The following is a 25,163-nucleotide window of genomic DNA, read 5'->3' as shown; positions in this document are numbered from 1 at the left end:
AATCCTTCACAACTATTTCTTTCTCAGCTATGAGAAGGCTGCTTGTCACCCACCACCTTTTGTACCTGTCACTCCAAGACCCCTTTTCATTTATGGAAGCCATTATATTTGGGACTCCTCTTGCACACACACGGGCCCATGGTGAATCTGTATATTCATTTATTTCAGTACTTAACCTGTGTAGCACCATCTGCCCTTGTCTGCCCATCCTGTCTATACTGGGTTATCAGTGGCACAGGGTGGAGAGTAAGTTTTTTAAAAATACGTTTACGTGTTTGTTTTTTTACATTCCTTGTACCTCAAGCCCAGTCCTTAATGTTGGTAAGAGTGCAAACAATATTCTGGCAAAAGACAGTAAATGGCTTTGGTACAAATCTCTTTGTTGACGTTAATCACAACCTCTGACCGTGGGCAAGCCTCTCAATCTTTTAGCAGGGCTTCCTCACTTGAACCTGGGGGTGGGGGTGGATGAGGGCCCCTGTGCCATGTCCAGTGCTGTGTCCCTCCAGCACACAAGCCGTCAGCTTCTCTGTCCTTTCCAAGTTAACCTAGTGCCCACTCTAAAGTGAGAAAGACACAAAAGATCCCCTCTGTGGGGCTAAGACAGGAGATTAGAACAAGGAGGAACCCGAGCTGGAGCCACAGGAGAGCAGTTTGAATCCTTCCCGCTCCAGAGGTTAAGGGGAGGACACTTCAAAGGAAAGGACGACCTAGTAAATGAAAGGAACCAAATCCCAATTTTTACTGGTACAATCAAGCAGTCTGGGAGATAACAAAGAAAAAGAGGCAGGCTATATCTTACACAAACAAATTAGAAATCACGCTTTCAAAGTGCACCTCTTCTCAAGGCCAGTTCTATCAGCCAAAGTACCATTGATTTTCTCCACTGGAAATGTGGGCAGATGAGCAGAATAATGTGGGAGTGGGAACCCACCCAGAACTACCAACCGGGCCCTGGCCACAGACCACACACGGAGATAGTCAGCAGAAGAAGGCCTCAAGGTGACAAATGCGTCCCCGGTGACCAGGCTGGCTGGGAACATTCCCATGACCCAACCACTAATTATCTATCAGCTTTCAGCACAAAGACGGACAGTCCTGACGGGAGGCATGTTCAGATTGCAGATAAGAGCCCTGGGAGGGAACCTGCTTCGCCGCCACCGGGAGGAGAGCCGAGCCCAGGAGGGCACGCCTACCTGAGCTGTAGCTGTCCGTGGAGGACTGAGAGATGGACCGGGACAAAGAGCGGCGGCCTGTCTTGGTGGGGAATTTGGTGAACTCCTGCATGTCATCAGCAAACTGGATCTGCTACAAGACAAAGACAAAAAGGTGCCAGCTTACAAGGATTCTAAGAAATGCTCCACTTTTAAGGCCATACGTCGTCTTCCCTAAAAGCTGCGATCATGCAGCTCCTACTGCTAAGCCAGCGACTCTCCCACCAGAAATGAGGACAGGCAGAGGCTACCTCTGACTCTTCCCCAAATGCACTGCAATTATTGCCTCTGCCCAATTATTTCAGCATAAATAATTCTGGGGGGAGCCTAAGACCCAACATCTTTTGGCTTCTGTCCAATTTCACAAATTTTCCTCCCCATATTCCATAAAGTTTTCTTTCCTCTTATAACCTTGATACATTAAACTCTTGACCCTTCCTCCCAACTCAATAAAAAACCAGGCATAATCTCCTAGTGCTTCTGCTTGTCTCTTTCCCCCGAATATTCTCTTGTAGCACATTCTTATCCTGAAGTTGGCAATGGTCTTCTTTTTGGAAGGAATTATGAAGAGATGCCTTGATAGTGATAAGCATTGGGGTCAGAGCCAACCACACACCTATACTTCACAAAGCCAATGTAGTATCCCAGAGCCTTCCATAGCCAGTAAAATACTAGAATATTCTAATGAAAGAGAAATTAACCCCCCCCCCCAGTAAATTCCAACTAATTAGGACTAATTTGAAGGAAAGGGAAAATAATGACTTGGTAAACTCTGCATTAAAAACTTCCTTAAATGAAATAAACCAGAACTCGGTGTTTAAAGATACTTGGAAAACTGGCTTTAATAAACAGCAAATAGCTTATAATTAACATTATTTATAGTCAATTAATGGATATTTCTTAAGTGTATATAAACACTTTCTTCTACAAATGGTTTAAACTTTCCTCCTGAATTCATAAACACTGATAAACCCTTTCTTCAAACTTCAGCCTCCTGAAAAACAATGGGTTGCGAATCTGAACTGAGATTTTCCTCACAGTCTGACTAAACCTGAAAACGTTCCCCATGGATAATCCATTAAGCTAAGTCATCGGCAAACAGCTCTGGAAACGTGAGCTCCCGCAGGTTAAAATCTCCTCTCCAGAATGCTAGCAATATGGTAAGAGCCATCGTGAAGCCATAACAGTCAGCTGCCCACTATTTACAGCTCCAAAAGGTCCCCGTCCTCTGTTACATGTACACTCCAGCCAGGGCAGCGTCAGCAGCAGTATGAGAATCAGGCCCAAGCATGCAGCCTCGGCGTGGGCAGCTAATGTGAACAAGCTGGTAGCGAATCAGGAGGACTCCACAGGCAATGAAGCCATAGTGGGGAACACAGATTTGGGCTTGCACGCCGAGAGTGAAAGCATCACCACACAGTAACAGCCACAGGTACTACTTTTCGGCAGCAGGCCTGAGAAAAACCTGAGTGTACTTCTGCTTAAATCCAACTTTGGCTCAACATCCAACTGGGCAAGTTTCTTCTTCAGGCTACTCTGTGAAATAAGAAGGGAGAGTCCACAGCCTGTTTCATTGTCTAAGGACGGATCCCATAGGCATGGAAGGGAAAGAGCTACGCATCCTGGCACATAGCCCAGGGCCTGGCACATAGAAAGTGTTCAATAATTATCTACAGAATAAGTGAACCTTGCAAATGAGTTTTTTTCTGTAAGATCAAATCAATAAAATTTCAAAAATAAATAATGACTTAAGCTAAGCAACATATACTGCACCAGAATTTCTGGAGCTTCTTTTTCATTTTAGGTGCTAAAACTTTAAATAGCTTCAATGTCAAAAGCATAACTGCCTTGCAAAAAAAAAACAAACAAAAAAACCCCACAAAAATCCCCGCTCATTGAAGTGAGCTCAGCATGTGCCCTTCTAGGTAGGATTTCCCACTGCATGTTCATAACACTTCTGTCGTCAGCAAAGCTAGTTCTACTGAGACTAACCCAGGACCAAGGTAATGACTTTCACCCCAATACAATTATTTTGGTGGCAGAAAACATACACAGTCAAGTGACCACTGATGTCTTTGAACGCTCTCCAGAGGCGGCCCTTCCTCCCTCAGCCTCCTCACTCCTCACATGGCAGCCTATTCTGAAGCTGCTCTTTTCCTGGCTGTCACTTAAGGCTTCCTCCCGTTCATCTGTTTTCAAATGGTACCTGGTATATTCCCAGACACCCCCTACCAGGGGTGGGGGAGGGAACTGCAGTAACATTTGTAGTTTTTTAAATAAAAAATAGAGGGGCAGCTGTGGCAAGAAGTGTTTCTTCAGCACCCTAAGAACTGAACAGTCATAATCCACCCTGCAGTAATACAGCTCATCATTGGTTAACGCTTAGCAAGTCTTTCCCATCTAAAAATATTAGGCTGTGTTGCAAGCAGCTTACGCATCAGTGCAGAGCCCCACCTCGTGATAAATATGGCCCGTACTTGAAGTGGGCAGAATGTCAACTCAAGCCCTGATCCGGATGGATGGCTGTCTATTCTAGCAGCTCTCCGATATTTTCACTGCTTATAAAGATGCATGATGACCTCAGCTCCTCTCCCACCCCTAAACCTCCACACTGAAGAGGACCCATATCACAGATATGGCTGCACAGCTAGGGGCTCTGTCTTCCTCTTGTTGAAGTACCTCCTGGAGTGTTGTTCACCTTTACAGCGTAAACAAAAACACTGTTGCCAAAAGCCATTCTGGGATGGGTTTTCTCTCTAGTGAAACCAGATCTCGGTAACAGTTTCTAACTGGGTTGGCCTCCCTGCATTGAAGCCAAAGATAACTGCAAAGCTGTTCTGTTTACATTACTTCCCATTTCCACGATTCCTTCCAATCATTATTTACTCTTAACTGGTGTCCTTTAGTGTTTCTTCAAATCCAGATCTATAGGGAAATGCTAGGACTAGATATGATGTAGGATGGGGCAGTGGGAGAGGAGAAAGGAGACAGGTAATTGAAGTCCAGAAAGTATCTGAAAGTCAAAAGGTCCTGCTAAAGAACTGTTTAGTGTTTGGATACTTACCACCCCATAAACAGCCTTGCCCACAACACACACACAAGCCTTCCATTCTTGAACTACTACCACATCTGAGACGGGTTAGAAGGTCTTATTGACCCACTCTCCAAATACAGGTGTCTACTTGCTGTGCCTTCAAAACCCAATTAAGTATCAGGCCAATTTACTGTGCTATTTAGAGCACATCTTCAAAGAGCTTAGTGGGTACAACAGTTGACTCTCTTCCATGTGTTAGAGAATGGTGAAGGAAAGCACTACAGAAGCAGCACTGTGGGCTATGGGACATCCACCACCTAGCGGTAAGTCTGGTGACGCATGAGCTGAAAGAATTGCTGTAGAGAACTCACCAAGGAAAAGGGATGGCAGGCAACCCCAAACCGCTGCGCGCCTCCAGGGAAAAGTGGCTGCATGCCACTCATGCAGTTGATGCTAACTGGTAATTTTTTACCATTAGAAGCTGAGAGGTTTACTTCCACAAACACAGGGTCTATCTACTCAGAGGTTAAATAGCTTAGATATACTTACTTCCCAGGTCTCACCCAATTTTGCCTTCTATAACTCCTAAATCAGGGGGAATTAGAAACCACCAGAATTCACTATGACACACTGGCCAAGGGGTGGTGATCAGGGTAATACTCATGGAGGATATTCTTTCAGTCAACACATTTGGTAGGCAGGCACCAACTAAGTACCTGGTGCGATTCCAAGAAAGATCTGTGGAAGGAAATATGGTCCTTCCAATCTGTAGACGTATCTGACCCATAGTGTAATTAATGTTAACACAAATGGTTTTGTCATAGAATTTTACTGCTTCTTTAGGAATATGTAGTCTTCACAGCCTTATCTGGATGCTTCTTTAACTTGGGCCTCCAAAAATCAGAGGTGAGGCCAGACATCTTATTAAACCTATCATTTCACATGCCTATCTAAAGCTTCAGGTTCCTCAGAAAGGTTTTCTCCTAAGGGCAAATACTGGACTCAAGGTAAACGGCAATGACTAGGAAAGCAAATCATTGAGAAAACATGGCTTAGAAGTGAGTCGAGGGACATAGGTCTTTCTCACTGCTCAGGATTATCTGAAAGGGCCAGTATCCCTCTTCCGGCTGACTTTCTGAGACATCCCAAATTTATACAATCTGTTCCACAGTCTCCTCTAGCACAAGTGAGTGCAGATTTTTCTGTTTAAAAATTATGGTCAGCATATTTCTTAGCTAACACTTAACAACTAAGCAAAAAAGTGATTATAAGAAACTAGAAATGTGAACAGTCAATTACTAAGTAGGGTGCTATACCACCTCCCAGGATTCCCACCACATCCTCTGTAAGCCCCTTCACACATCCTCCAGCCAATGTACTCTTTCTCTACAGATTCTACAGGTTCTTCTCTCACCGGCCCTTTTTTCAGAGGGAAGGAAAAGGGTATGGCTGTCAGCCTACACAGGGGTAAGACCTTTTCTTGATACTTACCACTGACCAGTCTGATTCCCATTTCAGATGAAGCCAAAGAAACAGTTATCAACAAATGCCAACCTCTTGGTACAAGAACTGTGTAGGTCCAAACATCTTTCAGACTTTCAATTAGTAAAAGAAATATCCCCAAGAAGAAAGGCATCCCATTCCCAACAAGTTTCAGGTATAGCCCCAGAAAACAATTCATCTCAAGGCAATCCCACTCAGGCCACAGAGTAGAATCTACAGCCCCCGCAGTCACTTCTTCCATTCCCAGGACAGAAACCAGTATTCCAAGAAACCAGGTCCTCCCTCCCAGTCTCAAGTTTCTTAAGTACTCAGTTTCCCCAGATGGGGCCTGAATTTCTGGGGGGCAGGTAATGAGCAAGCTAATCATAGCATGCATGTCTCTCCCACTCCACCCATCTCCGTGTCTCAACAGGAATAGGACATAACGTACACTGCTAGAATCCAGTTCCAGTCAGAACACTCCTTTCAAAATGGGATACAACTTGATGTTTCATCAGTGTCGGGGGGGGGGGGGGGGAGGCAACACCAGGGCCCACACTGCTGAGTCACTTAGTGGTGAGGAACATAAAGCTTGAAAAACTCTGCCAAAGAGCAGTTTTACCCTTATCAACAACTCCATTTTCTTCACATGAGACAACACACTTCACTGGCTTCTATTATCTCCTAAAGTGATCTAGTAAAAATGAGTGATCTGGGCTGCCAGCTGCCAACTAGAGGTAAAATAAAGAGGTTAATGGCTACAAGTAGGGCAGGGAAGAGCTTCCTAATCTTTTGAAAACCACAATTTACAACAGAGCATAGCACACATCCGGATTATGTTTCAATGTCTATTCAGCTATCGACCTGTCCATACTTCCCTCATCCTCAAGCCACTACCAATATTATATGAAAACATGTCATTCTTCTTTGTGCCTGACACTGAATTGTCATCAACTCTACATTAAAAAAAATTTTTTGTACAGGTACTGATGAAATCCAGGTTCCTGGAACATACCCATGACTTCCGCGACACACCAAAGGCTCCCCCCACCCCAATCTCACCCCCCACCACCGCTGTTGCTTTCTATTTATTTTTCTAAGTTGATTATGATTCTTTTCAACATACAAAGATTTTTTTAAAATAGTATAATGAAACCTGCATGCTCTTCCATTTTTCATATTAGGTTTCTCTCTCTGTATATATAGACATACAAATGCATACTTTCAAACGGTCCTGCAAAAAAAGGTGGCAAACATGAAGATTCACCAATGAATTCTTCAGCAAACATCTTCTAAGAACAAGGATATTCTCCTACAGAATCACAATAACATTATACTTAAGAATATTAGCAATAATCCTCCATCATCAAATATCCAGTCTGCATTCAAACTTCTGTTATCTCAAGAATGTCTTTCATAATTATAGACCCAACAGCCTCCCCAGCTCTTCCAACCCAGGATGGAATCCAGATTCACTAAAGGCATTTGACTATTAGGCTCCTTTAGTTTCTGCTAATCTAAAATATCCTCTTGCCTCCTCCTCCCCCACCCCCCCCACCCCGCCTTGTGATACTGACTTTTCTTGAAGAGTCCGGGTCAGTTGCCTTAGAGAATCTCCCATGTTCTGAAATTTTCATATTGCTTCCTTCCTGTAAACTGCAAGTTCAGTTTTGAGGTTTGATTACAAAGAGGTCAAAATTTTGGCAGGAATATTTCACAGATTGTGTTGTATACTTCAGTTTGCATCATATCAGGTGACGAAGAGCATTGGGCTGTTTCACGATTAGTGACACCTGACTGAGCCCTTGGTTAAAATGAGACCGTCAATGTTTGAAAGGTGTATTTTCTCCCCTGCAAGTAAAGGTTAATCTGCGGAGTGATGCTTGGCAGCCTGTGAATATCCTGTTCCCTAGTGACTTTACCATCTGTTCATAATCCTTGCCTGAACCGGTTATACTGGGGAAGGGGGGTGGCTTACAGAATCATGGTTGTTTTCCTATCATTCCTTCCAAATACATTAGCTGGCATTCTTTGATAAAGAAAAGCTTTTCTTCTCTCTCACTATTGTTTTCTTTTTTACTTGTCATTCATATTTTTACTTATTCGATGTTAGAGTCAATTACACAATGAGTACAACTGTCCCAAATTAGACCAGTGGGCGCCTCCTTCAAACTGACTCTTCTGCTCTTCTGCCATGATCCCACTTGAGCGCTTCCTTCCTTTTGGACATAAGCTATAGCAGGCTCACCTTGTTCTTTCTCTGCTTCAGACCTGGAATCAGCCATTTCTCAAGGAGCCCCAACTTCCTCCAGCAGGGAATGGCATTTAGAAACTGACACCTGGGTGGGAGGTGTGCCCACTGCCAGCAGACGTGTCTGTCTGTGCTTCCAGGTTCTCTCCGTGGACAGAAATCAATCTTTTTGTTTTACTCATGAGTTCATATGGATATTTCCATTTCAAATTTAACATGTCAATTTTTTAACTTTTAATTTTCCTATTTGTATCTCTTTTCTCAGGTTGACAGTCTTCGTCTCTAACAGAGAAGTTAAACTGGCAAGGTAGGTGGGTATATTCTTTAAGATTAAAACTTGTCGCCTTGGCTGGAGTGGCTCAGTGGGTTGGGCATCATCCGGGCACTGAAAGGTCGCTGGTTCAATTCCTGGTCAGGGCACATGCTAGGGTTGCGGGTTTGATCCCCAGTAGGGGGCATGCAGGAGGCAAACAACCAATGTTTCTCTCTTTCTAAAATCAATAAAAACATTTTTTTAAAAAAGATTAAAACTTGTCAACTGCTTACAAACAGGTAAATCTATATTCTTCAAATGAATTTTTATCAGAAAAAACAGTTAATTTCAAAAGCAGCCATCAGTGGGCAGGTCCAGAAGGAAGATGGAGTCTCTCTGGCATGTTGGAAGGTGGCCACACAGACCCAGTAAATGCCGTATCTTTAATGTCTTAGCCTACTAAAAAGAAATGAGTGGAGACATGTAAGAATAACTCTTTTCCCCTTGATCTGGAAGTCTAGCTTAGTGTAGCTGAAAGCCAATTACATCTTACAAATTCAAACCCCCTTCACATATTTGCCTGAGTGAGTGAACCCCACCTGTGATCAGCTCAGCACCTGGGAAGGCCATATCTGAGGTGAACGACCTGCAAGTCCCTGCCAAACAGCATATGGCAGAAGAACTGCAAGTGGCTCCCAATAAGAGGCCACCGAGCCCAAGCAGGTCGCTTTCTGAGCTCTAGACTAACACTCAATAATGTTAATGAGATGGAAACCACATCAGTTTTTCTTTCTTTTTTTTTAATCCTCACCTGAGGATATTTTTTCTATTGGTTTTCAGAGAGAATGGAAGGGAGGGAGAGGGGAGAGGGGAGAGGGGAGAGGGGAGAGGGGAGAGGGGAGAGGGGAGAGGGGAGAGGGGAGAGGGGAGAGGGGAGAGGGGAGAGGGGAGAGGGGAGAGGGGAGAGGGGAGAGGGGAGAGGGGAGAGGGGAGAGGGGAGAGGGGAGAGGGGAGAGGGGAGAGGGGAGAGGGGAGAGGGAGGGAGAAACGGTGATATGACAGAGACACATCAATTGGTTGCCTCTGGGAATCCCCCTGACCAGGCATTGAGCCTGCAACTGAGGTACATGCCCTTGGCCGGAATCGAACCCGGGACTCTTCAGGCCACAGGTTGATGCTCTAACCACTGAGCAAGACTGGCCAGGGCCACATCAGTTTTTCAGTCAGCATCCACCATGTCCCATAAAGCAGAGGCTCAGGGGAGGAAAAAGCCATCAAAACTCAACACTAATAATCTGACTTTAAAGACAATGTTAAATAGTAACTATGTGAGTGGAATGGACGACCTTTCAGAATCCATTCTGTAGTGAGATGGGATATTTTCAAGTCCAAAGGGCAAGGTGAAATTACTTTAAAGATCAGCTGGCTGCAGTTGGCTTTAGTTTCCACAGCTCTTAAAAACAAAACAAAAAAGCCTCTAGAAGGAAAGACTACAGACACAATACATGGACAAGAATCTATCAAAGATAGTTAGTCATGTCAAAAACATAACTGTATTTTTCATTCTAGAGAGGCAATATTTGCCATCCTTCTTGACTTCTAACTTGAGATGCATATGTTCAATTTTACATAAAAGTCTCAATATAAAGATAAGTGGGTATGACTGTTTCCCCCTAGATTAGGTACCTTTGGCTTTAATGCACCACTGAGCAAACAATGAGGTGCCCTTATAGTAATAGTAGGTTGGACGGTTCCATAGCAGAGCAGCTTTTCCACATGCTGGAGAGCGGTTTCTGGAGCCTCCTGGCTCCTCTGGGGAGGACTGTGGGCTCTGCTCTCTAATGGGCTCTGAGTTTACAGGAGTTTGGCCCGAAGGCCCCTAGTACATCACTTATTCCACAATCCCTCACTGCAAGTCTCGGGTCTAGACAGCTCCCCTTAGACCTCAGGCAGGGAGACAAGAATAGCTCTGTGAAGACTACCTGGGTACTAAAGATCTGATTCCTGGGAGGCAAAGGAAGAACTGTCACAGGACTCCGCATGCCTGCTGGGCTCCAACCTCTAAAGCTGGCCGTGCTTTTTCTACAGAATTCTTTCTCACAGTGCCCCAAACGGAATTTCATTCATGCTTCTGCAGTACATGTCACACACTGTCCCGACCCTGAGGCACAGTTTGCTCATTCATTCAAGTCAAACACCAACTTTTCCAGGAAGAGAGAAATTAAGGTTGGTATATAGAAAGCCCTCCCCTTTTTATCCTGAGTTCTACTTGATAATAAAGCAACAGTGACAGACCTCTTCAGGACTAAAAAGGAATTTTGTGGGGGTGGGTGGGTGGGTCCCAAATCCACTCACTCTGGTTTGGAAGGAAGCTGCTCTCCTGGCCACCTGGCCTAGCAGCTCAGTGCACTGTCCTGAGCTCTGCCTCCTTGTTTCCTATCTTCCTTCTCCAAGCCTTACTCTATTTCCTCAGCCCCACAATCAACTCCTTCTGTGACTTTCTCAGTTTTGAAGCCAGAATTTCACTAAAATGCCCTCTAATGATCTTTATAATTTTACTATCACTATTAGTCCAGGAATTTATAACATAAATTATCATGTTACGGAAATCCTCATATTCTGACCTAATATATTTTTTTGTTAACCCTCACCCAAGGATATTTTCCCATTGATTTTTAGAGAGTGGAATGGAGGGAATGAAGGAGGGAGGGAGAGAAACATCGATGAGAGACAGAAACATCGATTGGTTGCCTCCTGCACGTGCCCCAGTGGGGCCCAGTGGTCGAACCTGCACCCCAGGTATGTGTACTTGAACGGGAATCGAACCCGAGACCCTTCAGGGCACGGGCTGACACTCTAACCACTGACTCACGCTGGCCAGGGCTCTGCTTTTTAATCCACTGAGTCCAAAAACCTCAGCCACCCAGAAACTAGAGGCGGGAAGGGACAAGGAGTCAAATCATCCTCAGGATTTCAGGGAGAACAGGCTCAAGGACTGCTAGGGCTTAGTGGAGACTAGCCGGTCCTCATACGTACTTTTCCTAGAGACACCCTCAGGGTCTTTGCAAACTGCCTGGCTGTACAGACGAAGAAACTACAACCTGGTCTGGTGGGAAGATGATAGTCCCAAACACCCAATTCATGGCCTGGCTTTAACCCAATCGCCACATTCTCAATTCCAGGCAAGCATTCTAGGTTTTAGCCTGGGGTCCATGGGTAGGCTTCAGGCTGCCAACTCCCCCTGCTATGCAAATTGTTATATATATGTACATATTTCTGGAAGATGAACAGCTCTGATAGAGCTCCAAACCCCAAATGATTAACAACTGCTACCCTAGACTTCCATGAGCCAAATAGTAACCTCAGAGGAATGCAAGCTGCACAGGATATGAATCACTGTCCTGTTCACTGATGTACTCTAAGTGCCCACCACAGGCTGAGACACAGAGTAGCATCATTTCTGGTCACAGCTCACTCTGAACACCTTGAAAAGAAGATTAAGTATAGATTATTTTCAGGACCCCTCATAGGGGACACAAGATTTTTGCTCAAGGCCAAAGCCATTCAAGATAGGTGGTAGCTGCATCACCATCCCAATGTCAGATTTCATAACAATGTTGGCCAGCCTTGCTAGACAATCTAAGAGTGGTTCTAAACCTGGGTTCAAGCTCGAGCTGTTTTAAAATGCACATGCCATCACCTTCTCTACCTGCCCCTTATCCTCAATCCCTCCCCGTTCTGATTAAGTAGGTCTGGGTTAGGGCCCTGGTAACAATTATTTTGAAAAAGTTTTCTAGATGACTGATACCTTCCCTTCCTTCCCACTCCATGAGAAGTACTGATATGGGACAATCTCAGCGGGATCTGAAAAAGCAAGCTTAGGCATACTGAGTTTACCAGGCTCTTGAGAAAGAGACTCAAGGAATGAAGGGACCAAATGGGTTAGCTACATCTTGTTCAGAGATAAAATAAAAAAGGCAAAGGAAGTAGAAAATCTGCCTCTGATAACACCTCTACCTGTCAGGTACGGACAAGCCATCAAATGGATCCACAGGGTTCAAGAGAACATGACAGAGCTTGTCTGAGGAAGATACTATTTTCACAATGGCTTAGCCCGAATTCAGTAAAAACTGGCAAGGTGCTCTCATTCCACACATGCCCAGCACTCAGTTAATCCCCTCCCTGTGGAGTCAGGAAAGAATGTGCAGAATTCTGAGCCCGATACTCCCCAGATAGGAGGGGTTCCTTCCCCTGAATACAAGAGTTGGAACTAATCTCATCAACCCCCCACTCCCAATTACAAGCTAGGTAGAGAGCTGAGGTGCCTCCCAACACGGGTGCTCCCCTCCTAACCTCTAGGGTTCGGAAACAGCTTTTACTCCATCTCAGTGAAAGCCAAGCCTCTGCCAACCCCGATTCATCCTCAACTGGCAAATAAGAACAGAAGCACCCTGAGTAATGCTCCCCTCTGGGAAATTCTGGGGAAGGGGTCAGTCCCTCAAGCACGCGTTTTCCTTGGACTCACAATACAGTTTATTATACTCAGAACACACTGTTCCCAACCAGCTCCGTCTCTTCTCTGTTACAAACGTGAAGTAAACAGATTCTACAGCAGCTACAAGTCTGTTACCAAGGCCACAGTATTGATCAGTACAATTAACATTCACAAGTCATCTAATCCAGCACGACAAGCCAGCTGGGCTGCTCTCCATAAGAATAGAACATTGGGAACCATCGTGTCTTGCTTGCTAAGAAGTCCACTGCTCTCAAGCTGGGCACTAAACATTCGAGCCCTGAATTAGAAGCTGGAGACCACCTGGCCACCTGCAGAAAACTGAATTAGTTACCAGAACAAATCTTCCACCTCTATGAAGCGCCTATTTCTATTTCCATAGCTGCAAAACTCCAAAGGGCTCCCTTTCCCCTGAATCCTGCAGAGGTCACATACTTTCGGGAAACATCAGACGCAAAACCTTCAGTGCCAACTAGAGTCTGAGTTCCTGGTTAGGACAAGTGCTGGCCCAGTTCCCAGCCCACCGGAGCTCTAAAGAAGGTGTATTTCAAAGACAAGGGCATATATTGCTTTTGAACACCCAGCCCAGCCTTCGGTTCAGAAGGGCAGCCGGGGTTGCAGAATGGGAAGAATCGTAAGTTTGCTCAGCACCACTGGGCAGAGCTGTTGTTGATTACTTTCAGGACTCACACACTCCAAAATGAAACTGTCAACTCACCACTGGTCCCCAAACCTCAAACACCCTAAGAGTAAGTCTCTATTCTTTAAATCAATTGCAGGTGAAAATCAGACTACCAGTTTCAACTCTGGGCAGTGTCCCTAATGCTAAGGATTTAAAATGTGATGGGAAATTCAAGTTACCTTTTCCATTATGTCTAAGGATAGCCCTAAGTTTCCAGCCTCCTGCCCAGTGGTTCTCATGCTACTGAGCTAAGAAGCTGGGGGCCACATATTCTCAAGTCTCTTACCTTACCTTTTTCTGGCAGTATACAGGGATCTACTAGGATGCTGACAATTCTCATCAGTTGCTCATCTGCAGCTCTTCGTTCTCCACTATCACCCATGTGGGAGAGGTCTGAGTGAGAAAAACAAGCCGGGCGAACTGAAGGGGAAAGTGAGCCAAAGCCACCAAGTGAGTCCAACTCACTTTCTCCTCAGGACAATCAGCCCACAGTATTTGACTAAATAAACAAGCTCTGACAGTATTATGTGCAGACACTGCGTACTATACATATATGTGAGGCATGGTCCCTGCCCTTGATGTGTTTGGTCTAGAGAAATCAAATGAAAAATAAGATGGAGATATCAGCCAGTCCAGAAAATTGTTTTAGCACAAAATCCCCAAAGTTGCTGGTTTCAGTGTGCGTAAATTCCTGAGGTGAGCCCTCAAGGCCCTGATAATGAGTCTCTGGGGAAGCTGAGGAGCATCCCAAAGAGGAGTGACAAAGAACACCAACAACTTCAGCTTTGTTCCAAAAACAAACTACAGGCTGGAAACTTAATCTCAGCAGTTTCTGGATCTGTAAAGGAAAGAGAAACCATGGCTTAGAGGCCTGCCCTTCTAAATCAGGGGTTTTAACCCAAGGTCCACAGAAGAGTTTCAGGGAGTACCATAAATCCACTGAAAGTCTATGCAAAGTTTTGTGCTCCTGAATTTTCCTGAGGAAAGACCAATGATTTTCATAAGATTCTTAAAAGGATCTGACTCAAAGATTAAGAACCACTGTTCTAGAGTCTCTAGTCCAGCGAACATCTCAGGAGCAATCCCTGAAACTGGCAAAAGAGACACCTATTTAAGTTCTCCACCTTCCACAGGGATCTATTTACCTCTCTTCTGAAATTAGAAACAGAGATGGGTGTGCACTTTGAAAATTCAAGGCAAAGAGCTCCTTTCTATAACTCCAAAATAAAGCTAACTGTCATGAGCACCCAAAGAGGTTTTCCTTAAAGCTTCTGAAGAAGGACATGGGATGGAGGTGGTCAGAGGGCAGAGCAGAATCTCTGTCCTATTAACTTCCCTGAAAGGCCCCTCTGTGATTTCAGGATCCTGAGATCATTCAGGGGAACAGGTCACAGTCCAAAAACTTTAACTTGAGGTCAAGCCAGTTCTATGGGAAAAGGGTAAAGTACTTCCCAGTAAGCCCATGGAAACCTGTGCCCCACAGGTTCACCTTAGTACAATTAAAGTACTAGAAGAGAGTTGGAGACATTTATTAAAAACTTTCCAAATCCTGACATTACTCAAAGCATAGTGATGTGAACAGCTTCATTCAGGAAGCCCAAAAGGAATGAAATATGGTTACACTCATCTCCTCCAGGCCCAGAACCCATTTTTTCTGCCTCTCACCAATCCACCATCCAGCTCACAGAGCTGTGCACCACGCAGATCAGCACGTGAGCCTTGTCCTTGGCACCTGGAGCACACAGGCTCAGTGGGATTCCACTGACGCCACTGCGCACACACAGGTTCAGGACAGAAGAGAAAACTATATCAACAACAGGGCTTGCTCTGGCTGGGCAGTTCTTCAGGTTGTAAAAAACTAAGCATGCGACAGGTCCAAGCTGAACAGCATGGAAGTGAGCAGTCCCCAGCCCCTCCTGTTCAAGCCTCATCCTAGCACACAGCTGAGTACAGGGTGTCCCTTTGAGAAGAAGTGAACTGGTAGAGGAGCACATGTTAAGCCCATTCAGCCCTACAGGTTGAATACAAAGGCACATTAGCTGGGGATCTCATGGCGAGAAAGACAAATAGCATATGATTTCACTTATATCTGGAATCTAAAAAAGAAAACAAATAAAACAGAAACAGACTCATAGATACAGAGAATGAACTGCTGGTTGCCAGAGGAGAGGGAAGGGGGGAGACGGGCGAAAAAGGTACAGGGGACTGAGAGGTACAGTTATAAAATAAATAAGTCACAGGATGTCATGTACAACATAGAGAAAATAGTAAAAAAATGTCCTAACTTTGTACAGTGACAGATGGTTACTAGACTTATCGTGATCACTGTGTAAGGTATATAAATGCCAAATCACTGTGTTGTACACCTGAAACTAATAAAATATTGTATGTCAACTATACTTTAATTTTTAAAAAAATAAAAGAAAACAGGAACATGCTTGGATAGTCCTAGATTTGTGGGTCTGTCAAAGTCCTTTCCACTCTCTACCCCAGCACTCCTAATACTACCTTTACCAGTTCATTAAGCTTTTTTACTCTGTGTCCTATTTGGGCAGTAAACGATTAAGCTCCATTGTATATTGTTAAGCAGTGCCAATCATTATATACATTCTGAGATTTAGGCACTGGACTGAATCTTCTAGAAAAAAATGAACAGAACAAAATGAAACCAGTCTGAGTGTCAACAAAGGCCTGGGTGTCCCACCCTAGTTCTGTAATTGCTGTGGAGCAAAGGCCACACATTTCTGCAGGAGAAAAATCAGTTATACATAATTAGGAGCAGGCTGTTCGGAGCAAGGAGAAACAGTGCCTGGAGGAGGATGTTGCAGAACAGAGATGTGATCTTAAGGTGACTACATAAGTAGATAAAGTTACAGCTCAGAGGAGTCTTTGGAATGGTTTCATGTAATTCCAGGGTTCTAGTTTGGGAAGACTTCCAAACTACTGCAGACTGATGAAATAAACTCCTGGACTCAGCGAACCCAGTGTCTGACAGACACCCACATTCTATGCACTGTGTGGTAGTAGGGACGGGATGGCAGAGTAGCTGGCTAGAGCAGGTCCCATTTCCATCACAAACTCTAAGTTCTCCTATTGTCTGCACCTCCTGGAAATCAACAACTACTTAAGTGTTCAGTAGGCATAAGCTCTACATAAAATAACATTTTTGTCGGGAAAATAACATTTCTTCCTGTTGAAAAGCCGTTCAATAGAAACATCTTTGTTTTAGCTCTTTAAGAATATTTTAAATAAAACAGGGTAATTTTCACAGTAAGAAGGCACTCATTGAACCGCATGCTGGGATAAGAGGTATAAACCAGAACTGTACCAGGCAAACCAGGATATATGGACACCCCAGTTATAAAGGAGTAAATACACTAAGTAGTACTATTAAATGCTAATACCCTTGACAATCCTGTAGTGCTATCACTATTCCTCATTTTACCGAGAGGAAAATGGAGGCTCAAAGTCCATGCCCTTGACCATGGTCATATGTAGTCACGAAAAACTTAAAAGCAATATATATATATATATATATATATATATATATATATATATATATATATATATATATATATAAAGGAACAGATCACCTGCAAAGAAATAATTAGAAAGACAACTTTTATTTAGTGATAATTAAGGGCAGGAGGTAATGGAAACATACCTTCAAAGTGTTGAGGAAAATAACTGTCAACCTAAACTTATGTGCCCAGCAAAACTATCTCTCAAGAATGAGCATGAAATAAAGTCATTTACAGATAATGAAAGAAATAAGAAAAAACAACAGAAAGAAAGAAAGACAATGAAGCTCAGACAGGCTAAATCACCTGTCCAAAGTTAAAAGTCTCTTAGATGGTAGAGACTGAAGGTAAACCTGACTCCAAAAAATCAAGTGCTTGACTTACATTGTATGCTACTCAGTTTTAGGAACAAAAAGGGAAAGTTAAACACATTTCATATAACAGCCAAACAACAGTGGGATAGCAAGAGAACTCCCTGAATGAGTCAAAGGAAATATGGAATCAGAAGAGAAAAGGTGACCATAATTTTATATGAATTTTTAACTGCTTACCATATGCAAGGTACTGATAGTGTTGACAAGAGTCAGAAGGAAAACTTGTAGTAAGAATTTGTCCTTGAGTTTGGATTTTCAGATTTCAGGTTGGAAAAATTCTGGTCAATGCAACTGTGCTGTTCTTCATACATGATGGGGATGCTTCTGATCCACCTCACTATGATGTGTTCTGAATTATTAAACCCAGGATAATGAGGGTGGCCCTTCTTTATAAAATTTTAACATTCAGATTCCAAAACTTGAGAAACAGATAGGTATAAATGTTTCTCCTTTACTGGCCAGTTCCTTTACAGAAAAGCCCCAAAAAAGCATTAAAATGCTTGCTTACAGATCATAACTACATGAGGTAGAGGTGACAAAGTAAACTTACTAGGAGTCATAGGCAACTAAAGATTTACAACGTATGTATCAAAATACATTAAAAACTTTGTAAACAAGTTTACAAGAATAATACATTGGGTAACACACACTGGATCCAAACAATACCCTCTTGATAAAACAAATGGTCCACATTTGTAATCTTGTTGGCAAGGGACCTAAACAATGAACAGATTGCTCTCTGATATAAACTAAAAGTTTAATGAACTTAGAACAAAGTGATATGGAAACTAGCGTCAAACTACACAGAATCAAATAAAAAGAGAGGTGATCCCTATCTGTGGAGAAATCTAAACAAGATAGACTCTTCTTACACATCTGACTCCTGTTCAAAGACTGCCAGAAAACAGTAGCCGCTATTAAGACAATCAAGAGGTACTAATAATGATGTCTGGAGAAGATAGGAGATGTCAACCTATTAAATCTCTTCTCAGTGACTCTAAGTACTGGTGTAATTGCTACAAAACTGCACTAGGATTCCACCAAACAGATTAATATCTAAGCAGTAGGCACTGAGGTTCTACCTGGTATGCTTTCTAAGTTCAGCTGACCCCTTTGATATATATGCTTTATTCAAATAAAGAATATCCTACGAGCAAAAGTAACTTCTTTTGTGTTCTTTCTCTCCTTGCCCTTTTACTGGTCATAAAAGTCTAAGTGCATAAGTCCTAGGGCAAATGCCTAATGTATCACTCTGAAGAGCCCCTCCAAATGTTCAGAAGTGCAGAGAGGAGCAAATGCCCCGATAGAGAAACGTGTCTGCTTTAGTAAGTTTCATCAACAAGCTGGAGATTTGGGTTTACCCTATTGAAAAAAAAATCAACTTGATACTATGTCAATCTCTAAAGGCCCGAGAACTGCTATTACCTCCACAACACAAAGTAGCAGAAAGAGCGGGGTAAATACCCGGTGATTATGGGGAACCTGCTCACTTGGTTTGACTGATAACTGCCAACATTAAACAAGGGTCCTCTTTAGCTGTGATAGTTGTGATTATAGTTGCAGAATCTCAATATCTATGCTTTTCATCAACGGACATCCACTATTCCCCAAAGTGACTAAAACTTCACCAGTTACACTGGAATCTGATCTGAGGACCATCAAGGTCACCCTGAGGTAACCTACAGCCTGACTGGCATCAGAAATGTCCTCATTTCCTGAGGGGCCTCAGGGCTTGGAATGACCCAAGAATTACTTGGTCTGGAGCCATGCCGGAGTCCTCACAGGTGAAGGACAGCACCATTTGAAGAGGCCTTTTTCTCATACCATTTGGTACCCACCAAACTACATTTTTCTTACTTTTCTCATGCTATCTCACATTATTAACACATGGCAGAGGTACAAAAGTGCCTTAGGTCATAATGTCCAATTCAGCTGAAGTTCTGAAAAAATGATCACCTAGGACTTGCTGCTACGTGACCTTGACCAGTCCTCAACCAACTCATTAACTAAATAAATGCCTTCTATCATCACTAGGAGAAGGGTAATTAGTTATCATAAAGCACTTTAATATAGTGCTGTGTAAATGCTAAACAATAAAGCTGAGAGAGAGCCAGATTAATAAGAAAGAAACATGGGATACATTTCCCAGCAACTGGAAATTTACACAGGGTCTTCCCCCCTTCCTAGCCCAGGCTGCTTCTGTCAGCTAATGGAATATGAGTCTTTAAAGTCATTAGCACTTGGCCTGACGGTAATACACATTAGCAATATTCCTCCAGGGAAGAAAAGAAGAGAAGGGATATTTATTCCTGGTAGGCAGCCATACTGACATCTGGATTACTGGTTAGCCAGGTGGGCAATTAATATTTGAGTACCTATTATATGCTAGGGACGGAGCCACGCACAGTGCATACAATGGTACACTAGAGTCCCTGCCTTTATGGAGTTTACAATCTACAATACAAACTTTGTCTTATTAATAGTGGCACTTGCAAGACTGAAGGCTTAGTAAAATAAAAGCAAGTGGGAATAAAGGCACTTAATCCCTGAAGCAAGCAGACAAAAGATAGGCTAACTGGGAAAGGAGGAGCTCAGGGAGTTAGGGTACCAGGGCTTCCCCAGTCTTTCCCCTAACTCACCAAAGGCACCACCCTTAAGCACTCTGCTTACAAAGGCTGGGACGGTCTCTAAACAGCGCAGATCACAAGGGGTTACTGCCCCAACGAAGCAGCCAGGGGAGCTGAGCGCACTAAAAAGGTGAATCAGGTTCCTTAGGATCAAGGGATGGTCCACAACCTTTTTAAAGGCATTCTATTGGCAAGATCTTGACGTCGTGGGAAAAACGGAGCTAAAGCGCCCAACAGTGACCTGTCTTCAATCCTGCGTTTGATTTCTGGAGTGTTACCTTAATTTCCCCTTTTTTAAAAAGAGTCTCTCTCCCACTTATGACAGCTTAACTAGTTCAGGTGTAGGAGCCCCAAGGGCTGTCACTACTCCCGCAAGCCCGGCTCTGTTCCGCTGATACAAGCGCGGCTCCCCTCCAACACTGCGGGCAGGGAGAGGCGGCCTTGAAACACGGCTTCCACCCCGATGGGAAGGATTTATCCAGCTTCCCCGCTGCTCGGCAAAGGCTCTCTGGTCTGCGGGCAACCGGGTGCCAGGTATGCGCGGAAAAGTCAAGACGTGGGCGGCAGCAGACGCTCCGAAAGCACCAGGGACCCCAGTCCCGCGGTTCTGAGGGCTGGTCGGACTGAAAGCTCCAAAGGCTGCCACTGAGCGACAGACGCAGAAGGACATCCTTTGAGCTCGACCCACCGCGCGCCACCGACGGACGAAACTTGCTCGGCCTCGGCGAGAGGCGCCCGGGGGAGCGACCGCGCTTCCCGCCCGCCCGCGCACGTCCCGGCCCCCTTCTCCCTTCTCGCTCCTCCAGGGCAGCCCGCGTGATCTGTTCGCGCGACCACACGGCCCGCTCGCGCCCGTGACAGTGCCCGCTGTCACCCAACCTCCAGATGTTAATTTCTTGCACGTGTGGAAGACCTGGACGGGCGCAGAAGGTGAAATTCAACCGTAGTTTCCTGTTCAGTCTCACGCCGCCCCCTCTGCTCTCGCCCGCACACAAGACCGAGCTAGCTCCACGCATTTTTTTTTTTTTTTTTGTCTCCCGCCTCCACGCGAGCACGCAGTCGGCTGTTTGGATAAAACCGGGCACGGCTCCCAAAGAAGCTCTACCTGCCCTGCCCACTCACCTGAGGGGAGATTTCCTGGACACCTCCCCCCCTGCCCCCGTCCCCCGGGGCTGGTCACTGGGGTCCACTGAGTTGGTCCGCCCCCTCCCACTCCCATCGCCGAGGCCCTTCATCCAGGAAAAGCCAGGGGCGAGTTTAAGGCCCGGCCCTGTCGGGTTTCAGAAAGATCCCCGAGGACTGGGGCCCAGGGACAAAGGAAAGTGAGGTCAGGGGCGGCCTCTGCAGCTCGGGGTGGGCCCGGGGCGGCTCGCCCGCCACCCCGCCACCCTCTCGGCCGTCACGATCCCCTCAGACCTCGGCCCTGAAGTCGCCCACTTGGCTGGAGCGCGGGGCTCGCTCGCGCCCCTCCCGGGAGGCCCCAGCCCGGGCCCCTGCCGCCTCCCGGAGCCCCCGCACCTTCTTGGGCGCCTTGGTGACGGTGGCCATGAAGGAGTACTTCTCGGCGTCCTCGATCTCCTTGGCCTGCTTCAGCTCCTCCCCGACCCCGGGCAGCGGCATCGCGTCAGGCATCGACATTCCCCGGCCGGCCGGGCCCGCTGCTGACCCGCCGCCCCCGCCGCTCTCGCTCCGGAGCGCTCGGCCGCCCGCCCGCGCGGCGCCCTCCGCCCCGCGCTCGCCCACCCTCCCGCCGGGCCCCGCGCCGAGCCGCGTCCGCCGCCGAGGTGCTGGGGCGGGCGCCTCGTCCGCTCGGCGGTCCAAGGCAGCCGGACAGCGACCGCGGCGACAGGAGCCCCAGAAACAGCAGCGCCGAGCTCCGACCGGCCCGCGCCGCCACCTCCGCCGCACGCACACACGCACGCACAGTAAGGGTAGAGGGCGGTGACGCCACGTCGGGTACTGGCAGCTCCGGGGCGGGGCAAGGGCGGGGGGAAAAGACGCTCGCTCGTGACGTCACCACGCTGGACCGGGCTGCCGAAGCCGCCCCCTTGGCTTCCCGGCTCGCAGGGTTGAATTGGACCCTTGGCGCCGCCAGGTGGCGCCATCAGCCCTGCGAGCGGCGCGTGTTTCTTGCAGGGAAGCCGCAGAATGGAGGGGATCTTTGGGGTTCCGGGCAAGGCCTCAGGACGGCGTAAGGGGGATGCTTAGGAGCAAAGACCAGAGCCCCACGCGACACATCCTGCAACCAGTCCTAGGAAACATTCTGCGGCCCAAGACAGTGCACTCCCTCCATGCCCCCGCCCCAGGACCTCTGGATCAGAAGCCCGACCTAAGCAAGGGGCTGTGTTTTCTCCCTTGACTCTGGCCGCCTGGTTTCTGCACAGCCTTTGCGACCCCCTCCACCACCGGCTCCCCTGGGCCTTGCCTGTTCACAGATCTGTAGGCCGCAGAGCTGTTGCTCTCTGGCCATGGGATAGGGCTCAGGGGCCAGAGGATGCAGGTCGGGGAGAAGTCTCCAGGCTGAATGACTTTCCTGCTTCAGGCCCCACTCGCATGGGCCCTACTATGTGCTGTCCCAGTGCTCTGCCCCGAATGATACATTCCGTGTTTTGCAAGGCCTAGTCCCGCTGGAGAGGCAAAGCCTATTTGTAACCTAATGTCAGCTGAAGCAGCGCGTCCTTTGAGATTCAAATGACCTTGGCTCGACCTCCCGTGCCCTGTGGTGGGAAGTCCAGTGCCCTCCCCAGGATTTCTGTGAATTACTGGGGGGACTTCGAGTTCGTGGTCACCTCGGGCTCTCGTCCTCTGCTGCCTTGGAGTTTTATTCAGTGCTCTGGTCTTGTGGCTGTTTCTTCAGTCTCTGCTGTCAATCCATGTAGGGACGTAGTCCCTGTTCCTTCCAACTCCCACCCCCAGTTCCAAAACAACCACAAAAATAATGCTGTAACATGTAGCAGAACTTTTAATGAAAATTTGTTGGCCACAGGGGAGAGATTACATCACACAGCAAACAATTTAAAGTCACATTTCTGAGATGTTCTGAAAAGTTATTTTGGCTCTCTGGTCACCTGGGATTTCTCACTGGCCACAGCACGCCACGAAGCTCCCTGGCCCTTGCGTCCGATCTAGCTTCCCCCGTTACACCCTTTCCACCCTCCAGCTCATCTCTCATCTTTGATGAGCTCTGGGCAGCCAGATCCCTCTCCACTGCACTGAGAATCCATCTTTCCAGTGTTTTTTTCCTAAATTCCACAACCCCCTCAAGGCCACCTTTTTACGTTCAGAATCCCATTAGGTCTCTCAACTCTTTCAAGAAAGCTGTGGTTTGAAGTGACCCTTTCCCCACTGGTTTACGTTCACGGTTGGGGAGAGTGTGAAATACTCGCCTCTGGGGCCCCAGAAGTCTTAGTCAGAGAAGCCTTTGTTCCCACCACCCAGCCCCAGGAGGCCGTGTGTTTGAAGCGGCCTGTGGACGCCTCGCCTGGGAAGATGCGCGCTTTCTGCAGATCCTGATCTTGAACTGCTAGGATTCTCTCATCGGCCCACTCTTTCAAGCCCTCTCAGGGGTATTCCAGTAGCAAAAGGGACAGAGAGATGGGGGAGCAGAGTACCAGATTCGTGCAGAGGTGCCAGACTGGCACCTTTCTCCTTACCTCCCATCTGGGGCCAGGAGCCACACCTGCCCGCCCGGGACACTGGCGTAGGGCCTGAAGTAGCCTTCGTTCTATGGCTTTGCCCGGACTGTCGTCAGAGCTGCCTGCTCCGACAGCAGAAGCCGAGCCAGCTGGAACAGAGGTGAAACTCCACATCCTTTGAATGGGAAATCATGTGGTTTGAGTTAGCTTACTTTTAAAAAATAAAGAAAAGCATAGGTGTGCCTGCTCTTTGGATTTGATTTTTAAAATTCCCACTGTCAGAGAGGTTAGCGTTCAGACAATGAGATTCAGCCTTTCTTTCACCCCTGAATCAAAGTTCTGGGTTTTCCCTAAGCCCAGGCTCACAGAGGGGCTGTTGCTGAGGATGGGAAAGATGGGCCAGGCCCAGAGGAAGCAGGGCCTTCACAGTTTGAGCCAAGAAGGAGACCAACAGGTTCGACTCTACTTTCCTGAGTGACTGGCCCATGGGAAGCTAGGGAGGCTGACCTAAGGGCACCGGGAGTGCTCCGACTGGAAGGCCGAAGGGGCAGCAGGCCAGGGCCAAGGGCATTCCTGGAAACCAGCCTGCTGCGGGGGACATGGGTGGCTGCCATGCCCCTACCTTATGTGGGCTGGAGATCAAAGAGCTTACCCAGCCAGAGAGCGTGATGACATAACATGGGTGAGGACCATGTCACGCCAGCCCCGTGACTCCCAGCTGACCCCACGTGGCCCCGAGAAGGGGGTGATGCTCGTGGGTGACAACATTGACTTGTCTTCAGCCCACCCTTCCACCTCCCTGACTCAGCACCTATGCCCTGAATCAGGTGGGTGAGTCAGGGCTCACTCCCCTGAGAAGCACAACACTCACTCTTGTCAGAGACTGGGGGCCAGTTTTTGAGAAAAACAAGGACCTGAGGATCAGTGCACCTGCTGTGTGTGGCGGTGGGTGGGGGAGGCCTCCAAAGGGCCTCGAGACCAGAGGGGACCCTGCATTAGAAAGGAGTAGCCTGGCCTGGCTGGCGTGGCTCAGCAGTTGAGCCTTGACCCAGGAGATCTCGGTTTGATTCCCAGTCAGGGCACATGCCCAGGTTGTGGACTCGATCCCCAGTCAGGGGGCGTGTAGGAGACAGCCCATCAATGACTCTCTCATCACTGATGTTTCTCTCTCTCTCTCCCTCTCCCTTCCTCTCTCTGAAATCAATAAAAACATATTTTAAAAAAGAAAAAGGAGTAGCCTGGGGGTAGAGATGACCTGGGAAATGTCACCAGAAATGTGGCAGCCCTGGGGTGCAAGCTGTGGGCTTGGTCTGGTGAATCAAATTCACTCTTTTGTCTCCTCCCAAATTGCCCTAAACATTCTTCTTCTTTTTTTTTTTTTTTTTTTACTTCATAAAATACGCATCAAGCGCTGAAGCTATGCTAGGAGCAGTGCTAGGTATGGGACTTCAGGGACGAATGCGGTAGCACTGTCTGTCTACCTGGGGACAGAGGGTCGGGGGGGTGGGGGGGATGAGGCATGAGCAGAAGGGCTTCATAGAGGGCGACGCTGCCCAAGCTGACCCTTGACAGATAAG

General features: G+C 46.7%; 1 protein-coding gene across 2 annotated transcripts in view; it reads right to left on the bottom strand.

Moving 5' to 3' along the window:
* AHCYL1 (adenosylhomocysteinase like 1) overlaps window positions 1-21,623 on the bottom strand; it is a 33,304-nt gene extending 11,681 nt beyond the window's left edge. The window contains exons 1-2 of one of the 2 annotated variants that reach the window (XM_016223391.2): window positions 21,470-21,623; window positions 1,197-1,308 (exon numbers count right to left, since the gene is read on the bottom strand). In XM_016223391.2, the coding sequence (XP_016078877.1) occupies window positions 1,197-1,308; window positions 21,470-21,589 (232 nt within the window). In that variant the 5' untranslated portion in view covers window positions 21,590-21,623. The remainder of the gene's footprint in view (window positions 1-1,196; window positions 1,309-21,469) is intronic. The other variant, XM_087828047.1, reaches the window with a different exon arrangement.
* Between the last annotated feature and the right edge of the window lie 3,540 nt (window positions 21,624-25,163).

The sequence above is a fragment of the Miniopterus natalensis genome, chromosome 19, assembly GCF_054644295.1.
Source record: "Miniopterus natalensis isolate mMinNat1 chromosome 19, mMinNat1.hap1, whole genome shotgun sequence".
Taxonomy (NCBI): domain Eukaryota; kingdom Metazoa; phylum Chordata; class Mammalia; order Chiroptera; family Miniopteridae; genus Miniopterus; species Miniopterus natalensis.
Note: the sequence above shows the minus strand (reverse complement) of the source record. Positions and strands in the feature narration are given on the sequence as shown.